Genomic DNA, 20,292 nt, shown 5'->3' with positions numbered 1-20,292 from the left:
TGCAGTTCTACTGCGACTACTGCCACAATAATATATTGGTAGGCGTACATGAGTAAAGCTCTAAAAATGTAAATAAAATTGGAATATTTATCTTTTTACAAACATAATTTATAATGCAACTCTTGTATGTGAAATTGATATGATTAGATTGTGAAGCTGTGCTTATGGCAGGAATGATCTAAGCGATATTTTTCCACTGACAAATGTCAGTGACGCCACTTAACAAATAGGCGGGGATTGTTGCATTGTGAGCTCACCTTGCACCACAATATGATATTCCCTTCGTGCTTCTCCAGCTGAGTTTTGAGCGGTGCAAGCAAACATTCCTGCGTGTTCTGGCTGGACTCTGTAGATTTTAAGCAGTCGGTTCCCATTTTGCAGATACAGCCCAGGACTGTCAACCTGGATAGAAAGAAAGTCACCCGACTGTCCCTAGCGTCATCTTGTAGTTGCAACAAAGACCACATGATGGCATTGAAAAATCACTTATAACTTGGGTATGTTAACACGCAGGTCCAGTTCATTGGGACACTCGCGTCACAAACTCACATGATGACCATCTTTAGTCCAGGTAATTGTCGGGGAAGGAATACCAAAGGCATCACAGCCAAGAGTGAGAGGCTGCTTTAAGGTCACAGTAAGGTTATGTGCTTGGCCATCATCTTGGATCTCAGGAGGAACTGAAATAACACAGGACAACAGAAGATTTGTGTTGAACTTTGTACTTCCCAATAGAAATGGGGACGAGGTCTTACCATTCACTTTCAATCTGGTCTTCCTATCCACAGAGCCTGCCTCATTGGTTGCCACACATTTGAAGTCGCCACTGTGACTGGCAGAGGCTCTGCTAATTATGAGAGCTCCATCCCTCGTCACAGAAAACTCTGATTGTCCAGGATGTATCTCCAGGCCATTCTTGAACCAGCGCACCTTTGGTGGTGGAGAACCTGCAAGGCAGAAATACATGAGATTTAATATAAGTCTCTCTTCAAGTGCGAGCTAAAAAAACAAACAAAACACGCATCTCCATGTTAGAGAGCACGGCAGGCGTGTTAAAAATGGGTTCAGTTTACTTTCACTGTCAGATTGAAATTTCAAGGGCACCGTGAGAGAAAAAAAAGCCAACCAATATGTAGAATCAAGGTTTGTTGAAAGATTTGGCTTCATGTTATCGAGATTTATTACCTACGACAACTGTTAAGTAGTAAGAGTAGTTCAAAGTTATGACGCTCAAGCTTCGGAAACTCAAACAGATGTTTTCCACAGAGAAGTGGGCACAAAAGAAGAAGCTAGAAGTGGTAAAAGAAGACTACAATATGTGGAATGAGGAAAAGGTGAAAGGAGGGGGGTCTCGCGGCAAACACAAATTCACAACTATTGAGAGCAGAGCGCAGTATAGAACGGTTGAGTCTGTCTATTTACAGAGGTGTTGTGTAGAGAAATCACACCTTTGCTCAAATCCCCAAAATTATTCCCACGAGTCATTCAGGAAAAAAAAACTGTGATTTTATCATCTGGTGTCTTTCTAGACACATGTTTACAATTAAGGAGCTCTGAAGCAAATGTATCTCATTGTTGGAAGGAAATGCAAACAGATGTTTCGTTTTACATGTTAGACCTCATTTAATTGACTCTTGAATTTATTTGCAGTGGTGGACTTCGACTGATTGATATCCACCATGTGTTTCTGAAATGATTACCTCTTTTAAAAGTAATGCTATTGTTGGTGAATTTATAACACCCCTGGGTGTTTATAACAAACTGGGTTGCATCTTCCTCATGAAGGAAGTTATATGGAGAACAACTCGGAGTGGGGATTCTTATTTCCTGCAGCCAATTGTCTCGCTTTCACAAGCTCGGGGAATAACGGCATACGCGGTGGTGTTTTGTAATCAGAATACCCAAAACATGTAACGCTATGGAGCGGGAGATTGATAATTGGATCAGTGCGGTGTCTGCAGTCATTATCGGTCAGTGCTGGTGAAGGAGCTGAGCTGAGGCGAAGCTCTCGGTTTACCGATTGATCTACTTTATACTCTCATCTACGGTCACGAGCTGTGGTTGGTGTGGATGGATGAGAGTGATCAAGTTACTGTCTTATGTTATGGCATTTGGATTACATTTCCAAGTACATTTTAACAGTCCATTTTTAAAATGACCCTGTGAGTTTGTGAGAGGAGAATTTTCATTCATTTTATTGTTACCTTCAGCGGGGCAAGGGATGACTACCTTGCTGTTACTTATTTTCTCCATGATGGAATCTCCTGGCTCGGCAAAAGATGGGGCCTCTGTGGGGATAAAAAATTGGTTACATACAGAATCAAAAGACTGAAAAAGGGTTGCAAAACCAAAATGGTATCACGGTATACTAAGGTTTCAAATCACACATTTGGTTTCTCTCCAGAACCCAAACATCTAATGAATCATCAATTACAGAACATAGTATATTCATCCGAACTAACCGCATATTCATTGGAACAAACATGAATCAAAAACGGTTTTCAAATATGTTAGGTTTCAGCTTCATGGGCAAAAAAAAAAAATGACTTGCAACATTCGACTCTCTTGGTGGCCCAATAAAATGTGATCTGGGACATATTTTGAGGTTGGAAAATGTGGCACTAGACACTTTTAACTTCGTTACACTTTTTAAATATATACTATGAGTTAATGGAGGCGAAAATGATTTTTTTTTAACTCAAGCCATAAAAGGGTAGTATTAAGTTTCAGGAATTCACCAAGAATTTCCAGCATGATCTCCAAAGTCTCCTGTCCAGCACTGTTACGAGCCACGCACTGGTAAGTTCCTTTGTCAGCTTGGCTGACCTGCTGGATCCTAAGAGGTGATGTCTCCTTGATCCCAACAGGAAGTCCATTGTGAAACCAATTGACCTCTGGGCTTGGCTCCCCCTGGACCACACATGGGAGCGTGACTGTTTGTCCCACCAGAGCTTTCAGTAGAGGGGGTGCAGGCTGAATCCTGGGCTTGGCTGAGGACAGAAGAGCAACCTTAACATACATCTTAACATATCTAATGATAATTTTATCAGTTTAGAGAGAAGTGATGTTTAATTATGAATTCTATCAGCATGAAAGTGTTCTCAACAAAATATTTCTGACTTTATAATAATGCCCAACAAAGTTACCTTGGATGCGTAAATTGTAACTTAAGGACACATTGCCGGCTGGATTCTCAGCAGTACAAGTGTACAGTTTGCTATCAATGAGGCGTACATCAGTTATCTTCAGCGAGCCAGAGGGCAAAACGGTGAACCTGGGGAATATTGGGGTGGCCAGAGAAATGACACAAAAAACAAGTAATGACTCAATGAAGATCTGCATTTATAAAAAGGACATTTTTCTAATTGAAAGAAATAAAATCCTCATATTCTCCTATTTTTGCAAGACATGTGTAAGACTAATAAGACATTTTCCTGTTTAAAACAAATATTTTTCCTTGAATTACTTTTTTGCAAGTACATTTGTTACCCTAAAATATATCAAGTGATTTTTTTCACGGACTGCATTGTAGTCATAGCTTCTTTCGGAGGGCCAGTATGACTGTCAACCCAAATAAATGTATGAGCACCTCTTATTATATACAGTAAAAGCTACAAAACAAACTGACAAATAACTCGTTTTCAAATCAGACAAGTAAAAACTGGTCAAATATCTAAAAAATATATATATATTATTAAAAGTGAAGACAATTTGCAATTCTAGTAATGACACACGAATTTGATGCACAATTTGTCTTCGTGGGCCACATAAAATGATGTGGCCGTATCTGGCTCCCGGGCCTTGAGTTTGACATCTGTGTCCTAAGGCGACTCAAAATTAGTAGAAAATGGATTAGAAAGATTTTGTGAACTGATGAAAGGATTTTTTTTCATTGTTTGTAGCCCTGAGAAAACCAGTGAGAGTCTGAATGGTGACTGTGTGCCGCCCTGAATGATAAATGTAAGATCTAAAAAAAGAAAGCACTCAGTGGAATGCAGACTTCCTCCAGGGCCGAGTGATCTCCCCTGAGTTGTTACCATTGTGCAAGGTAATTACGGCGTAAAAGGGTAGCCAGAGTTTAAGTTGATGAAGTCACCCTGGGAAAGGTCACAGACATGCCAACGTCAATAGAATATTACTGTGTGTTAAGTATATCACTCTTCACGATGGCCTCACGGGTGATTTGAGTTAAAGAAAGGCCTGACCATGGTGCTAGACGTACATCACTGGGACATCTGCTCAAGAAAAACTGGTGCCAATGTAGCCATTAGTTCGCCTGTCAAGAGACGAACATAAAGTATGCTTCGTGGTTAAAACATGCCCAGCTGTTTAATGTTTCAAGGGAGTGAAATGCTGCTTAGTAACTTGAAAAGCGTTTGTCTTCATCTGAACAGCATCAAAGTAGAGTTGTATAAATGCAAAATACACACAAATGTAAACAGACCTCTCCCAGTCATGGTAGATAAGTGTTTTTGCTAGGCAACTGAATTACAACAATAAAGTGTTTATTTCAGTGGAAAGCAAAAATGGCTTGTGACTCCATGCTGTGGCTTATCACAGTTAACCCGAGTCCTCCAAGCGCATGATGAAAAGCAGTGACATTTGAGGCGCCAAGTGACGGTGCTTTGTGCAAAATGTTGCTTTTCGGGGTTACGCAAGCTTAAGCACACAGGATAAGACTGCCTATTCGCTCTCGCCCATCCATCAGTGCCCACATTAGTGTACATTGTCTGATACAAAGATAAACTTGTGAAGCGTCAGGTCTTGAAACACCAGACCGCAAGAGTTGTGTCTTCACCATTCACATTGGATGGGTGGAAATCTACCCAACCCACTAATTGACATGACGCAACAATCAGCACCCTGCTCGTTTCTTCTGTACTGTACAGCCTGCACATGTCTGAAGTGGCTCTGTTTGCAGAGCATGGGCCCGTGTGGGGGTTGTTCACACAGACATGTTATACTCATCAGACAGAACTAGTAAAGAGTCAGCATGTTTTATTGCTAACGCACCCCAGGGATTCCCATCTTCAGGCAGACAGGGCTTGTATCTCCTTTTTGTCAGTTAGTTTTCTTCCCCTCTTCCCGGCATCCCCCGCACTACCACCCACATTTCCTTTCTTCAGAGAAGCCACTCTGCATTTGTCACCACTGCAGCTTTCGGCTCCTTCGTCATCTTCCTCTTGGCTCATTTAGTTTCTGTCCTATATCTGTGAATTGAGTTGGCCCGCTGGTCTGGCCACACATGACTGTGAGCCACGCAGGACCAGATGTTCCACCTCAATTTAGCTAGCAAGTCAAGACGACACACAGACAGGCCCCCAGGCGTAGATCAGACGTAAGGCACGGTGAGCACCTTTATCTTTCACCACGCATGACATTGTTGCCACAGTGATGTAAAAAGCCTTCCACTTACCCTGCTGTGACAGGGGGGATGGGTTGGCCATTTCTGTTCCACGTGACCAGTGGTGTCGGACTCCCTTGGGCCTCACAAGGTAGAATTACCTCCGTTCCCACCTCTGCAGCCACTTTTACTATGTAGTCATGGTCACTCACACCCATTATCTTGGGTATTGCTAGAGAAAGGGAAACAACTGTGAGTGATATTTCAGGGAAACTGCTGTGTCTGGGTTTATTTGCCTTACTGTTGACACTGAGCTGGATTTCTCGACTAGCGTAACCCACAGAACTAGTGGCGGTACAGATGTAGATTCCTGCATCATCAGTGGTGGGGTGAGGAATGTGGAGGTATCCATTGGGGTCAGCTTGAAGCGAGGAGCTGTCACGAGGCAGAGGTTGCCTTCCCTGAAGCAACAAACAGCAAGTGTTAAAACCACTATGGCTCTCCTCCACACATGACAAACTGAGATACTGTCATATATTTTACTGAGTAGCGCCCTGAAAAAATTGTTTGGGAAAGAACAAGAAGAAATCTGGCTCAAATCCCTGATGTGACGTTTATAGTTTAACATAGCCTTCAAGTTGAACACACTTGAAAGCTGTGATAAAATAATAACAGTTGTAACCAAAAAGCATTGAGCTGAACGCATTGCAGACATGGGTGCAAAGAGAACCATAAGAGTCATTTCCAAGAGCAGCATAAACAAATGTTTTTTCGATTAGGATTTCACACGAGAATTGTGAGAGTCGATATTGTGGGAATACTTGACTGTGCATTGTAACAAACAATTATATTGTACCAACACGTGTGCGCAGATGTTAAATTATATTGTACCAACATGTGTGTGCAGCATGGTCGAACAAGTGGTAGTATGTCTGCCTCGCGGTCAAAGCGTTGGATCTCATTCTGGGTTGAATCTCAACTCAGGGAAAACGTGTATACTTCATTCAAAAGGGTCCAAGATGAGTTTCAGACTCAGAAACTTTGACTGTGAGGCAAATGTGATAGCCACACACGCCACGGTGATCAAAACACTTAAATAATAAAATACAATTGATAAGATTTAGTCGAACGTAGTTAAAGAATGTCATACGAACTAGAACTTGGCAATGAAAGAAGGAAACCTACAGCAATAAATTGCTATTTGATATGTTGGGAATATGTCATCCATTTGTTCCATCCTTTTCTATATGACTTATCCTGTTCAAGGCCAGTGGCTGGATAAACTCGAGCAGACTTAAGGCAAAAGGCAGAAGCCCTGGACAAATCCCCAGTCAACTGTAGGGAGTTTGTGAATAATTCATTGAATGGCAAAGAGCAGCTTACTTCAAAGTTCATGCAGTGCAACATGGTCAAGCAATTAACAAAATACCGTCAATGTTCTCACAGAACAAGATTGAATAACGCTCTGCAAAATGCTGCAAAAATACATTACTAACAAATACTATGGGTGACTCCTTGAGCTCACGTTACCAATTACGTTTAATTGAGCACTTTGGTTAAATATATTGTAAGTAGAAAGTCAGCAGCCCGGTGCTGAATTCCTATCTTGAGGCACTATGATGTTTTATTATTATCAGAAAGGCTAGCAAGGGACGTGTGAAGTCAGGAATACATGCCACCAGAATAACAGAAAACATCAAACTCCCACCTTGGACCAGACCACAACCGGCTTAGGAACCCCAGTGGTCTCACATGATAATGTGATGGCTCGACCCTCGTTGGCTATGTAGCGGTAGGGCCCACCGTTGATCTCCGGGGGCACTGTGAAGAAGAAAAAGAAAGTAGGTCACAAAGCACAGCTGACTATTTGCTTGGGCCTCACAAATATCGCCGGCCTTAGAAGGCGAACTCTATCGGCACTCCAGGCATTTATTCATTACAAACTGATGAACCATAATCTGTCTTGTCTGTCATTATCCTCTTATGAGCAAAATGACCCCACTGCTCAAAGCATGTAACAAATTGAAGCCTCTCACAATGATGGCAGCAGGTGGTCAGTCCCCTGAATTACAGTTGTTTCTGTAATGACTTGCCTTCAAATCTTCTCAAGTGCAAGAAGAGGGTGTGAAAGCGGAAGACGACTTACCATGGACCTCCAAGCTCACTGTGATGTTCATTGAGCCTGCTACGTTCACTGCTGTGCAAACATATGTGCCAGAATCCTCCGGGACAGCTCTTTCAATGTACAAACTACCATCACTCCTCACAAACATTCTCCCGTTCAATTGAACCTTGGTGGAGTAACAAAAACAGATGTCACACAATAAAGAAAATGTACACAGTAATCATTTTTTCACAATTAGATCTTACATGTTTCCCATTTCGTGACCACTGTCTCTCTGGGAGTGGGATTCCATCTAGCAGCATACATGGGATACTCAGGGACTGCCCGATGCCAGTGGTAATGACGGGGGCACCTTGAGCTAAGAGTGGGGGCTCTGCAATTGTATGAATCAAGTACTAGCCAGTTCAAGCGTTTGCACTTTGTATGTATGCAGTCAGAAACAATTGCTCAGTCACAAACAAAAGAAGCCTACCCAGTCCAGTGACACTAACTCTGGCCTCAGCTTTAATGGTTCCAAACTGGTTTTTGGCTTCACAGGTGTAGAGCCCTTCATCATCCAGCCAGATACCTGTCGTGAATTTGAACATGAAAGATGCTTCAAACCTAGCAACGGAGCATCCTCAGCATCACAAGTAGAAACAATATAAATTATGTCAGCACGTCAATAACAAGTGATCTTATCTTATCTTACTGGGCTGTAATTAGGAGTTAAAAATAGGAACGAACAGGATTGATGGTTTGGCTTTGCTGTCAGCCTGGTGACAAACACGTCCCACTCAGTCTTGCTGGGAGATGAACATGTTATTCAGCTCAACTTTAACACATTAAATAAATGCAGGTTAATAAAAAATAGTCACGACATGCCATTGACAAGGATTATTGTAGTGCCAATGATATTTTGTTTTGTTTGCTGACGAATAGCTTGTACAATATTTGACAGGCCAGTTCAAGGGAATCGTCAAGTTCTTTTAATGATGCAGACCAAAGCTCAGGATCGGGTCAATGCATCATGGGTAACTCACTGTCAATCAGAAGGAATCCATTCGCTAGTTGGCTTTTTCTGCTGTGATTGTCTGTCCTTGGGAGAATGTGTCTGCCATCTTGAGTGTACCAAGACACAGTTGGTTGCGGGAAACCTCGAGCCACACAGGGAAGGGTGATGTTTTCCCCTACATTAGCGGCCATGTCAACCGGTGCCTCAGAGAACAAAGGTCCCACTGTGGTGCGATAAGTGGTAAGAGATCCATTTCCTTGTAATTGACTTGACTTAGGCAATCTGGTCTTACCTCCAACCTGCAGAGTGACTGTGCCAGATGAGGTCCCAGCAGGACTGCTGGCCACACAGCTGTATTGACCAGCATCTACCTCCTGTACTCCTCCAATGTGCAGGGTCCCACGGTGGACATCTTGCTGAACAAAGGGGGCGGAGCCCACCTCAAGTTTCCCTGGAAATACACAATGAAAATGAGCTCCAATTTGTCTTTGGCATTTCGATGTATTAAAGCGGGTTATACTGTGTGTTACCTTTAAACCAATGGACAAGAGGAGGTGGCGTTCCACTGGCCTGACACTCCAGAGTAACATCATCCCCAACAGCTACAAGTAGGACCTGCTGCACCACTGTTATAATAGGCACCTCTGAAGGAAAAGAGCAAGATTCAGACTTGCTGTTTTGTTTCTTGTTTTTTAGCGGAGCAGCACTTGGTCACAAACCACACACCGTGCGGATGGAGATTTCCCCCCGCCCGCTTTATCAGCCCACATGTGTCCAAAGTACTTCTCTCTACCTCTGGCTCTGCTTTGGTTCTCCCAATCCCTTGACTCTGTCGACCAATCTCAAATCACACCGGTAACCTCCATAAACTTGCAGACAACTGAACATTATAGAAATGAACTGTTCAACGCTCCTGTAAGCTTGCTTCATTATTCAATTATTGTGCGTGCCTTAAGAGAGCCCTGTTCACCAACAGTGGTTGAAGTATCTGTTTTAAATTAAGGAAATTTATTTATCTAAAATAAAAATAAATGTTATTCTGTTGTAAATGTTAAACTTTCATTCATCCTTTTTTTATGTTGAAACAAAAACAAAAAGTACAGGGCGTTCCCAAGGTCAGCTACATCACTGATAAAGTGATAAACTGATCATTTAAATAAATATCTCCCTGAAGTCAACACAATTTGAAATAGATTCCTTATTGAGCAACACATAAAAAACAAAAAAGCAGATAAACAGCCGGCCAATAATCAAAAGTCCCAAAGTTCTGCAATCTACACTGTTGTAAAACGATGAATACCAAGTCCAAGCTCAATGCAATGAATATCGATGTCAACACAGCCACATGAGTTGAGAGGACCAAAATATCTATGCAATCTAACTGATAGCCATGAGTGAAATTCAAAATTTAACACAATAAATGCAGGCAAAACAAGGAAAGTATCATTTTAATTGAAACAATGCCAAAATAATCTGCTTGAGAAGCATTATTAAAAGAATTCTTAGAATCTAAAACACAGTGAGGGAATTATTCTTAGTAACAGACGGAAGATATAATTAGATACCTGCATAAGTAAGAAAGACAGACTGTGAGGCAGTCCCAGCCACGTTGCTTGCCAGACATGTGTAATTCCCAGCATCCTCTGGGACAGCCCCTGTTATGGTCACAACTCCTCGCTCATGTAGACTCAACCTGCATCAGGTAATTGGAAGAATTCACAAAGCAGTCTCGCACTGATTACATGTGCAGATGTACTGAAAAACGAACATTAGTGCAAAGAATTTTTGTTTCTCTTGTGTATCAAGTAATTTATTTTTGCCTCAATAAGCACATAAACAGCATTTGGCAAAACAATCTTTATACCAGAACAATGATTCAAACAGGATGTGGCAATTTCTGTTGTAGCTCGAGTGGAATGTAATGAGTCCTTTGTGCCGGAGGTGTTGAGTGGGTTGAGAGTCCTCTTACCTCGGCCGATTAGCAAGGAACGTGTTTCCATGACTCCAAAAGAGCAGAGGAGGGGGAGAGCCGGATGCTGAGCAGACGAGGCGGATTTCATCCCCTCGGGAAAAGACCTGGCTCTGGGGGTGAAGTACCACAGAAGGTGCCTCTGCAGTCCAATGATCCAAAGAAAGCTGACAGTTACTTGGGACCTTGTTGACATTATGTCATTTATTATTCAAACTAAACATTAGTAAAGATTTCAACCCAGCAATGAAACTGCTGTTTGTGAAATTCATCAGGAGAGTCAGAGGTCATGCTACAATAGAAAACACAAATTTTAACATGCATCATGAGAAACATTTTCTGACAAGGTTGAGGCTCAACCCAACTGTAGGATGGCTCACGCTGTAATGGAAACCAGATGACAGTGTCCCGACAGGAACCAGGAGGCCCAGTGTGTTAAGTAGTTAAACAGATGCCTACTGGAGTGTGTTCGTGCCGTACCTGGGACGAAGAGCCATACAGTGATTCTGTTGTCTCCGTGGGCATTTGAGGCCACACAGTGGTAATCCCCAGCATCCTGAATCTTCACACTGCTAATCTGAAGGGACGAGTTGGACAGCAGCCTCACCCTCCCCGAACGAGCTCGGATGGCGCGACCTGCTCGGATCCAGGTCAGGTTGTAGCGCATGGAGCCCTCTACCTTACAGGTCAACACAGCCACACTTCCCACTAAGGAAGTCACGTTGACTGCTGGCTTGAGTACAGGAGCAGGTTCTGTTTTGTAAGAGACAAGACCAAAATTTAAAAGCTTCACCATAAGTGCACAATAACAGAGGAATTGTAGATAGATTCTTAAATTGCACTCTCATTTTGCAAAGTCTCAGAAACCGCTTCAGCATTACTGACTGACATCTCACTACCAATCCACTTGAATTGAAGGCAAGGCATAGGTCAATCATTACACTGGTCATTTTGTATTTATAACATTTGTAGGGGTTTTTCGCACAAATTTTGAATCTACCTTTTTTTCTCTATTACATCAGGTTTTAATAGGAATAATAATAATAGTAATACAAACAATAATATTAATAATAATAATATGGAATAAAGTGATATATTTAGTCATATTGGAATTTCTTTAGCAAAATGTATATACAATTTAGCAGAGGCGGTGACAAGCTTCATGATACACTCAGCAACGGGTGGATTTTTTTCTAAACCATTATATCTTATAAGACATGGTAAGAGCCTTATTGTGCAGGATTTTTTTATACTGTTGGCAAAACTTAGAAACAAAAAATGAAATGAAAATATCTTAGCTGACAGGCTGTAGAAAAAAGTAAAGACGATTATTTTTTTATAGACAACTCAAATTTTTGTCTTGTTCCGCCAGTCTTCATCAGTTTGTTGTTAACTTACAGTAAGTTCATCATGACAGACAGTCACAAGGTTTAACCACAGCATGAGTTTAAAGCCAAATAAAGTCAGTCACCACATTGAACTGTAACTAAAAAGTTGTGTTTGAAATACTACTCCCCGCCAAATGTCAACTTCCAAGCATCACCGTTCAACAGTGCATCATATCACATAACTCTTCTTTAATTAAATGATCAAACTATGTTACACTATGTGGGTCAGTGATTTGCCTGTAAATCGTAGGAATGTTAGCCAAACCACAGTTTAAAGTTACAAACCACGGTTGGCCCAACTGTAGAAAGATCTTTTGTGTACTTAGCGTCGTGCAGTACCTCTAACAGTCAGCTGGGTTAAGGCATGTCCTTGACCTGCACCACTCTGTGCTATGCACTCATAGAAGCCCTCATCCTCGGCTGAAGCATGGTCAATCTCCCATGATGCAGTGGCAGATTTCCTGGTACAAAGACAAGCTTCAGTGACTGAACATGACAGGAGCAACCAGATCTAATTTCACGTCACATTCAGTTCGAATCTCAAGAACACACTGGAATTTTCACCACAAGTAAATCTCGGGTAACTCAAACCAGAGCATTGAGCTTGATGTGCATGGACATATCATTAATTGATCAAGACAAGTGAGTATACACTCTATGATCTCGATCTTTGTGGCATATGAGCCAATAACACTAAGCAATTCCGAGCATGCTCACTGCCAAGAATATGTGTGATTGAGAAAATTATATTATTAGAAGTGCAGAAAGTTTGGAATTGAAAATTTAACAAATTCTCAGAAGTTATAAAAGAAATGTTACTGGAAGAACTTCTCCGCCCCAAGTGCCCTTCCACTTCTGGTAAATCTTAGCCTGTAAGGTATGTCGCTCTCCACAGAACAGCGAATCGTAGCAGGGTGCATGTAGATACCGTTCACCACATCAGGCATGTTCACAGCTGGGGGAGCTACACAAAGGAGGAAATAAAGGTTAAAGGCCACAAAAGATATTGATGAGGTGTGAGAACTTTAACAGCATAACTAAGAAGACACGTCTGAACGGAGCTCGAGTCTCACCTGGAACTATGTTGGTGTACGAGACACTGGACAGTCGCTGGAAGCGATAGCCCTCCTCGTCTCTGCCCGTTGCCTTGATGAAGAAACTCTGGGAAGGAGTGCGTATGTCTGGGACACTCCACAGCCCTTGCTGGCCAAGGTCAGAGGGCAGAGGCACCTGAATGGTGCGCAGGGAACGTCCCGAGCCAGACATTAGTTCTACGTGACTCAGATGACCTGGAGGCTTCAGGCCTGTGCATTTCAGCAAAACATATGCTGGCAGTCCTGAAAAGTACACAAATCCATCAAAGAGTCATTTCCCTGAGTGCTTTTAGGCAGAAGAATAGCTAACAGAAACATCAGCAGCACCTTTGATTGGCCTCTCCCTAGTGTGGTTAAACTCTTTAACAGGTAAACTTGAAAAGCCAGCCCGGAAGTCCAGATTGCTGACTCCTGTGACCCTCAGGGTATGACGGCCACTGCAGCTAACCTTTAGGATAAAAGCAAAAGTATGAGCCTGTTATCATAAGACAAAACACAACAATAATAAAAGATTCCAAGAGTGGTACCTTCAAGTTCCATGCTCCGGGCCTGGGAAACTTCAGGTTGACAACACGTGCAGAGTTAGGAATGTTCAGAAGCTCTTTCAGACCCTGCTCAGGACCTACTACGTGGCCTGGATGGAATAGAAACTTAAATGTTAGCTCTTCAATGCTTGCCCACACACTCCGCACTGTTTAGGTAGAACTGTTATGTTATATACCAAGGGGATCTTTGAGCTCAATTTGTGGAGCAGGCCCACTGAGTGACACAGTGACCTCGCGGAGGCTGGGGTCAAAGGGCACTTCCCAAAGGTTCTCCTGGGCACTGTCATGGTTTGAGGACAGTAGATGGACCTTCATGGCCTGAATAGTCTCCTCGACCCACATCAATACCTAGCAAGCATAGAAAAACTCAGTAAAAAGACGACATTTTAACCTGGCGCATTTGATGAAACTGGGGTCTGTCAAACTTTATCTGGAAAGATTCCCCTCTCTAGAGGATAAAAGCAGGAAGGACGTGACCATGACCTTTCCCAGAGAGTCTGTTCCCTGCCCAAGCAGCGGTCTGCTTTCTGTCTTTGGACTTTTCTTCTTCATCATCACAATTGTATTCCTCAGATGTTTTCTTTAAAGAACTCAACTGTCAAAGTGATAATCTAAACATTTTCAAGTTTGTATTCCCGGCAGAATGTCTCCATCACAACTCTTATGAATCATGACGTTCGTACTTCAGCATAGAAAGCAGTCGTTTAAGTGTTTCACAAAACCAACCGTTTGTACTCAATCACTACTAGACAGGCATTTCCCATTTGTCTGCCGAACATGTTATTTTTAATTTGTTCCAAATTGGCTCAAAGAGGTCTAAAACGGTGTGCGATGGCTCGATTACATTTAATTGCAAAACCAGCCGTTTGCTGTCCCCCAGAAAAACATCTTAGACTATAGAATTACAATGTAACTACAGTTTCCTTTTGTTTTATGACACATAAAAACAGGAGCAGCAATAAAATGATATTAATAATGATGACATTTCACAGTCTCATTGCCACAATGGACCCACTGTCCTTCACCTTCCAAAAGCTTAACCAGCAACTGCTGTGCAGTATTTGTTTTGACCATGCATAGTGAGGCATTGTGGTTATTCTGCATCTGTAAGGAAAGAAATGCAGTCAGCCCTTTGACAAGGAGCCAACCACAACACTAAAAAGAAATTGGAAAAAAAGGAAATCTTTGATACCATAATCATCAGGCCTGCACGATTATGTCTATGAGGTCTATCTATTGCTGACAGCAGCTGGTTCCTCTCGATATTTTACAACAGCTGTAATGTCTGCCATATGTGCAGTCATCACCTGCAGAGCAGGAAACTGCTAAGAGATGACCTACATCTGGCCCTGAATGGTGTCTATTGCCTCCACAATAGAGCACAAGTGTACATTAACCTGCCCTCACATCACGGATAAAAACAAGTGGAGGGAGTGTGACCGTCCATGCAACAGTGCTCAACTAAGGCATGCTGAGCTGTGCACTTACGCCCTGTTGCAGCTTGTGGGGATGCAAAGGATCAAAAGTGCTTTGAAACATCATACAAGGTGTCTCAGTTGAACAAGTTTGCAGGGGTCTTGCAAAGACTCCATATGCTATTCATAGAAGCATGACAGATGGGCTAAACTAACTGCCGGGACTCCATTGCACAGGTATATTACCCGACCTTGAAAAATGTCAAGAGTACAAGTGGCGCCGCAGGTGTTCGACCACAACAGCTTGACTGCAGACCTCTTGTTGGGCAAGGGTCAATTTTGTATTTGTAACGGCCTACAAACCACACTCGGGAGAATTTGCAAGAAGCTGCCCCACTTCAAATCAAGATTATTAGAGCGAATCAGTCCCAGATGGACCACTCCAGACTACTAATTGAGCTGCAAAATACCTGCCAAGACCATTTATGTGAGTCCACCTGCTTTTCCAGTGAGGCAGTCTTTGTTTTAAACATTCAAAAAGATGACCTGAGGATAAATATTATCTTGGTTTCATTTTATGGCAAACAAGCAATAGAGATGATTGAATTCCTCTGCATCAACCTAATGAGAAAAGCATGAGGGTGACTGTATTCGCCTTTTAAACACGCAAAGTGTATCCGTAGAACAGAGTAAAAAATAAAACATACAACTAGCTCGATCATGCAGAAAAAAAAATCTTTGTCACGTTGTGATTTACGGCCACTGTCTTTATTTCACATCAATAATGCTCAAGGCTACCACTGATAATTTTATCACTTTGAAGTGTTCCACACTGTGTTTCGAGCTGTACTGCACTTTAATGGGTTATGTTATGCAAGTTATTATTGATGACCAGTCAAATTACGGTACCGTAAAGAATGTGAAAGGCTGCGCTGACAATGAGCTGTTGTAAGAAGAGCCAACACAAACCCCATCGGGCAGCTGTTGGATAAACCGTGACAGATCATATCCTGGGATTAGGGAGTAATATAAGATTGTTTGCTCTACACTCTCCTTCCATGGAGACCATAGACTGAGACTCCATACAGAATATTTTATTTGGCCACACTTTATTAAAAGGCTGTTCAGGGTATTGAGATTAGTGCTACCATAACTCGGGTGAGAGGCTTAAACAATTTGTACTAATTGGCTAAATGCATGTGACCCAAGACCGGTTAACAAGGGGGCTTGAAATCTCAAGTGTTTACATGGAATTAAAGCATGTCAAGATGTTAATTCTAGCAACAGCTACGTGGGGTTGAGGTGTGTAGTGAATTTAGTCTCCTATACCTTAAAATACACAGAAAACAGAACAGAACAAATCAATCTGACATACAGGAACTTCTCTTTTGGCAGGGTTATTGAGTGAGAATGAAGTTGTCCCACACAGGCCTGCATGTTTGCATACAAGCATGCATAACTTGACAGAAAGCAGACCTACGTCCCAACACCACCAACATCCACCCTACCCAACACAGATGTGTTTGAGTTCACGGGTTCAGTAGGCCAGCAGAACATAGAGCTGTTGGCTCCGGTTCAGCAGTGCCCAGCCGTGCGCTGTGTTAACAGGCAGGATGTGTGTCGAGTTGAGGAAAGACGATCTTCTTTTACATCTGCCTAGGAGGTGTCTTGTGTGTCTTGTTAATTATTTAATGACAATTGTAAATTATGAGTCCTAATTGTACGTGTGTTTAGAGGTACAATGTACAGGGTGAAAAAAGTGAAAGTGTTTTTTGCAAGTAGCATTTAAAATGTGTTGTGGGTCTTCAAGCTCATTTTACCAATTATTATTAAGGAGTGCTGTTTTGTTAAATTACTAATTGCAATGTTCTGTATGCTTGACTGATTAGGGGAAAAGCGCCCCTAAATTCTGCTCCTGTCTCTAGTAAGGCGCATTAAGGTTGACTCTCCGATTAGACATTCATTCTGGAAATGGACTGACATTGAAGCCTACTTTGTCATGTTCTCACCTCATTGACCTGCTGCTTGTCCAGGTGAAAGATCTGGCCTGAGGACATGGCTGCAATCTCCTCATAGGCCTTGTAGCCAGGCTGAGAGCGATCACCACAGTCCCCAGTCAGCACAAAAACCACCTGGCAACAAGACAAAAGAGATGAGTTACTTTTGTCCCGCGATGACTTTTTGACACCTTTCTTCATTTGCCTCCATAGTGATGCTGACACCTTTTTGTCATGCAGACTTTAAAACAGTTTTCTTCATTGGAATTCAAGTCTTTCTCATGCCATTGTATTACAAGTTGTTCTTTTCAGGACATACACGCAGTGGTACTTCAGTTGATGTGGACTTTTTTATTTGATTTGGGTTTAAACATTGATTCAGTGACTGTATACCCCCGTACCTGTACAGTACAAAATTACTTTTGCTGCTGGTCTTGCAAGTGTCACCAGCAAGAAAAGGCAACAATATAATTTTAATTTAAGTTGCTTTTTAGCAGGGTAGAAAACTGGTTGGTACTAGGAACAGTGGTTTTAACTTTTGGCAATGCAAGGGCGCAACAGTAGCAGGTACAGCCTTGTCATTGTGCTGTGGAAAAAGAGCAGTTTGGAAGTCATCCAGTTTCTGTTGGTTAAAACATTCACTGAACTTGTTTCCTATGCCCAGAAGCTCGCACACTAATTATTTATTTTTTTGTCTTGTTGATAAAACGATGACATGAACGATACAGAATTGGTCATTCCCGAATCATGTAAGGTTGTTCATGTTTACCTGAGACTGACGGAGTTGCACCAGCTGGAGAACATCTCTTTTCAGGCGGTAGTCTTTTGCTCGAGCGTCGGTGAAGACATAAATGAAGGATCCAGGAAGAGAAACCTCCAAGGCTTTCTTAATGGCTCCAACACTCATCTCAGGGCAGTCACCACCACCCTGTGTAGGTTGGAGTCACAATCATGAGTTTCCTCATATACCACTGGACCTGATTACTTATTCAGATTTGTTCTACACAATTTCAAGTCAGGGCATAATTAATACAAATTTCAATTGATGAATCTGTGTAGAAATTATACTTCTACAGCCATCGGATTTTGGTTTCTATCTAAATTACAAATTACAGAGGATTCTCCCTTGAAATTGACATTCCTGAGTTACCCAGCTTCTAATCTTCAGGGATCAAACTACTGTTTGCACTGCCTTATATTGACCCGATTCCAACAAAGTCCACATACACTCACATAAAGCTTGAGATAATATTGCGGTATATTAATGGTGCAATAATCGCTCCATGTGTTCTGTTCCCACCTGAACAAACAGCTCTTGAAGATCCTTCTGGAACTTTGTAGGGTCAGTGGTGATGGACACTGGACCAATGTCTGTATGGATGAAAAGGTAGACCATCAAGTTTCTGTATACCCAACAGAAATACACTTTGGAGTAAAGTTTTTTGGGGGAAAGTAGAGCTGTTTTCTCATTTGCAGCTACGACGTATTGACTCTTTAGGAATTGCTGTTGTTATTGATCCTAAAGGTGCTTGACATGGTTCCTTGAAAACTCAGCCAAGTATAGACCTTGCTCCTCAAAAGAGATTTGATTTGATACAGTTTTCAATACATGAAGTGCAAAGCAATTCGAGGATGGTTTGATTTGAAAGTAGAACGAATCAATTCAGTTGGAGTCAGTGATGTGTCTGGAGAACCCCCCATCATCATGCTCAATGTGATCACGTCATTCAGCGCTGTGAAGTGGATGAGCCGACGCAGGATCCATGTGGAGAAAAAAATCTGTTCCCCATGTCACCTTTCACTTTACATATGCCGCCTCCTCGCCTCAGTAACCAAAGTCACTGTTACGCACAGTGGTGCTTCTTTGCACCTGCCTTAGAGACGCTACTTCACCAATTTCATTGATATTTTTTCTCAACAATAATTGTGTGTTCCTCATGATCACCCATAAAGGCCGAACAGCACAATCGCACCTCTTTGTCAGCTACCACAGCTTCTTAACAATCCTGAATCTTTAGAAAGGTCACATTCACCAATACAAAATGTGTGAGGAGGTATACCACCCGAACTTTCCCCTCTCCCCCCACCAATACCAACTCATGCTGGGTGCACTGAGGGGCTGAGAGTTTTCTCTGGAGGATGGTGGAGAGGGGGCAGGCTGAGGAGGGTGATTGGGGTAATTACACACAGGCAGACAGCATATGCTTCTCATCAGGGCTGTACACCCTCCCCCATTAGAGGACTAGTTATTTTCAAGCCCCAGCATTTCCACAGGGAAGGAGCAATCACAGCCTTACCTGCCCCAGCTCTCGGTTCAGTTTGAGTTCTTAACTGGTCTGTTGTCAAGCGTTACCCACAGAAAGTAACATTTGATCGCTTACATATGCAACAGCTATTTTTACCATTTACATCAGTGTGAGTGGCAGTTTTGAGTAAATTCACATTATTCAAATTTCATTATTCATTATTATTAATATTATAACAATTTGAACGATTGAAATAAAATGATAATAGCATATTGTTATGATGGAGATGTTTTTACTGACACTGTCTGAGGTGTTTCAAATATGTGGTTATTATATTAAAAGGTAAAATACCACATATAACCACAATATTGCACTTTTCCGTCCATGTGATCCAAATTTATGGCGTCTATCAGTTTGACTTGCTGTTGTTTCGTGTATGTAACCCCAAAACATATAAGTTAGATAAAAAGAAGTAGGCTATATTTTACATATTTATTTATGCAAAAAAGAAGTAGGCTATATTTTACATATTTATTTATGCAAACAGATACTAACAAATAATTTACTAAAACGTGCATTTAATCCAAATGACAGTATACCTGGATCGTGGAACGGAACCAGAACAAAGTTTTTGATGGGTCTGGTCCTTCGGTTGAGGGTCTTTTCCAGGATCCGCGAGGCGCCATCGATCACCTGCTTAAGATCGTCGTACATGGATCCGGTCACATCGAACACAAAGGCCAGGGTCGAGGCGCTGTCATCCGACCCGCCGCCCTCCTCCAAAGCCGGGGATGCCCGGAGCCTGTGCACGCTGCATAGCACCAGGACCAGGCAAGTTATCAAGACACACTTCATCTTTTTGTATTCTACCGCATCCGTCTGCAGGAATGAGACGAGTCACCAGGTAAACGTTGTTTAAAAGTTTAAAAAATAAAAAAATAATAAAAATAAGAGCAGGCGTATAAAGGAGCAAGTGTGACTATTTTAAATCGGCAATACACTTCAGTAGAAAATGCCTCCAAATGCGGTGTGAAATAGGTCCAGAGGAGCACATCCGTGCGTAAAGTTTGGAGCAAAAATGTGGAGAGGCTCACTTGTGCGGCACCCCTGGAGAGCGTGTGCTCTACGCTCCAAACGGGGGCGGGGATAGGTATTAAAAAGTTCCTGCAGAGACC

General features: G+C 42.1%; 1 protein-coding gene across 2 annotated transcripts in view; it reads right to left on the bottom strand.

The window, feature by feature from the left end:
* hmcn2 (hemicentin 2) overlaps positions 1-20,222 on the bottom strand; it is a 39,148-nt gene extending 18,926 nt beyond the window's left edge. For both annotated transcript variants that reach the window (XM_049763456.1, XM_049763457.1), the window contains exons 1-28: positions 19,717-20,222; positions 18,172-18,242; positions 17,641-17,799; positions 16,884-17,006; positions 13,636-13,807; positions 13,442-13,548; positions 13,242-13,362; positions 12,894-13,157; positions 12,640-12,784; positions 12,160-12,281; positions 10,913-11,185; positions 10,433-10,574; positions 10,029-10,156; positions 8,994-9,107; positions 8,756-8,914; positions 8,492-8,686; positions 7,942-8,037; positions 7,715-7,842; positions 7,491-7,635; positions 7,053-7,165; positions 5,646-5,805; positions 5,417-5,576; positions 3,147-3,274; positions 2,739-2,990; positions 2,205-2,288; positions 756-947; positions 550-680; positions 258-402 (exon numbers count right to left, since the gene is read on the bottom strand). In XM_049763456.1, the coding sequence (XP_049619413.1) occupies positions 258-402; positions 550-680; positions 756-947; positions 2,205-2,288; positions 2,739-2,990; positions 3,147-3,274; positions 5,417-5,576; positions 5,646-5,805; positions 7,053-7,165; positions 7,491-7,635; positions 7,715-7,842; positions 7,942-8,037; positions 8,492-8,686; positions 8,756-8,914; positions 8,994-9,107; positions 10,029-10,156; positions 10,433-10,574; positions 10,913-11,185; positions 12,160-12,281; positions 12,640-12,784; positions 12,894-13,157; positions 13,242-13,362; positions 13,442-13,548; positions 13,636-13,807; positions 16,884-17,006; positions 17,641-17,799; positions 18,172-18,242; positions 19,717-19,972 (4,285 nt within the window). In that variant the 5' untranslated portion in view covers positions 19,973-20,222. The remainder of the gene's footprint in view (positions 1-257; positions 403-549; positions 681-755; positions 948-2,204; positions 2,289-2,738; positions 2,991-3,146; positions 3,275-5,416; positions 5,577-5,645; positions 5,806-7,052; positions 7,166-7,490; positions 7,636-7,714; positions 7,843-7,941; positions 8,038-8,491; positions 8,687-8,755; positions 8,915-8,993; positions 9,108-10,028; positions 10,157-10,432; positions 10,575-10,912; positions 11,186-12,159; positions 12,282-12,639; positions 12,785-12,893; positions 13,158-13,241; positions 13,363-13,441; positions 13,549-13,635; positions 13,808-16,883; positions 17,007-17,640; positions 17,800-18,171; positions 18,243-19,716) is intronic.
* Between the last annotated feature and the right edge of the window lie 70 nt (positions 20,223-20,292).

Source organism: Syngnathus scovelli, chromosome 3 (assembly GCF_024217435.2).
Source record: "Syngnathus scovelli strain Florida chromosome 3, RoL_Ssco_1.2, whole genome shotgun sequence".
Taxonomy (NCBI): Eukaryota; Metazoa; Chordata; class Actinopteri; order Syngnathiformes; family Syngnathidae; genus Syngnathus; species Syngnathus scovelli.
The sequence above is the reverse complement of the archived record's forward strand: the minus strand, read 5'-3'. Positions and strand labels throughout refer to the sequence as shown.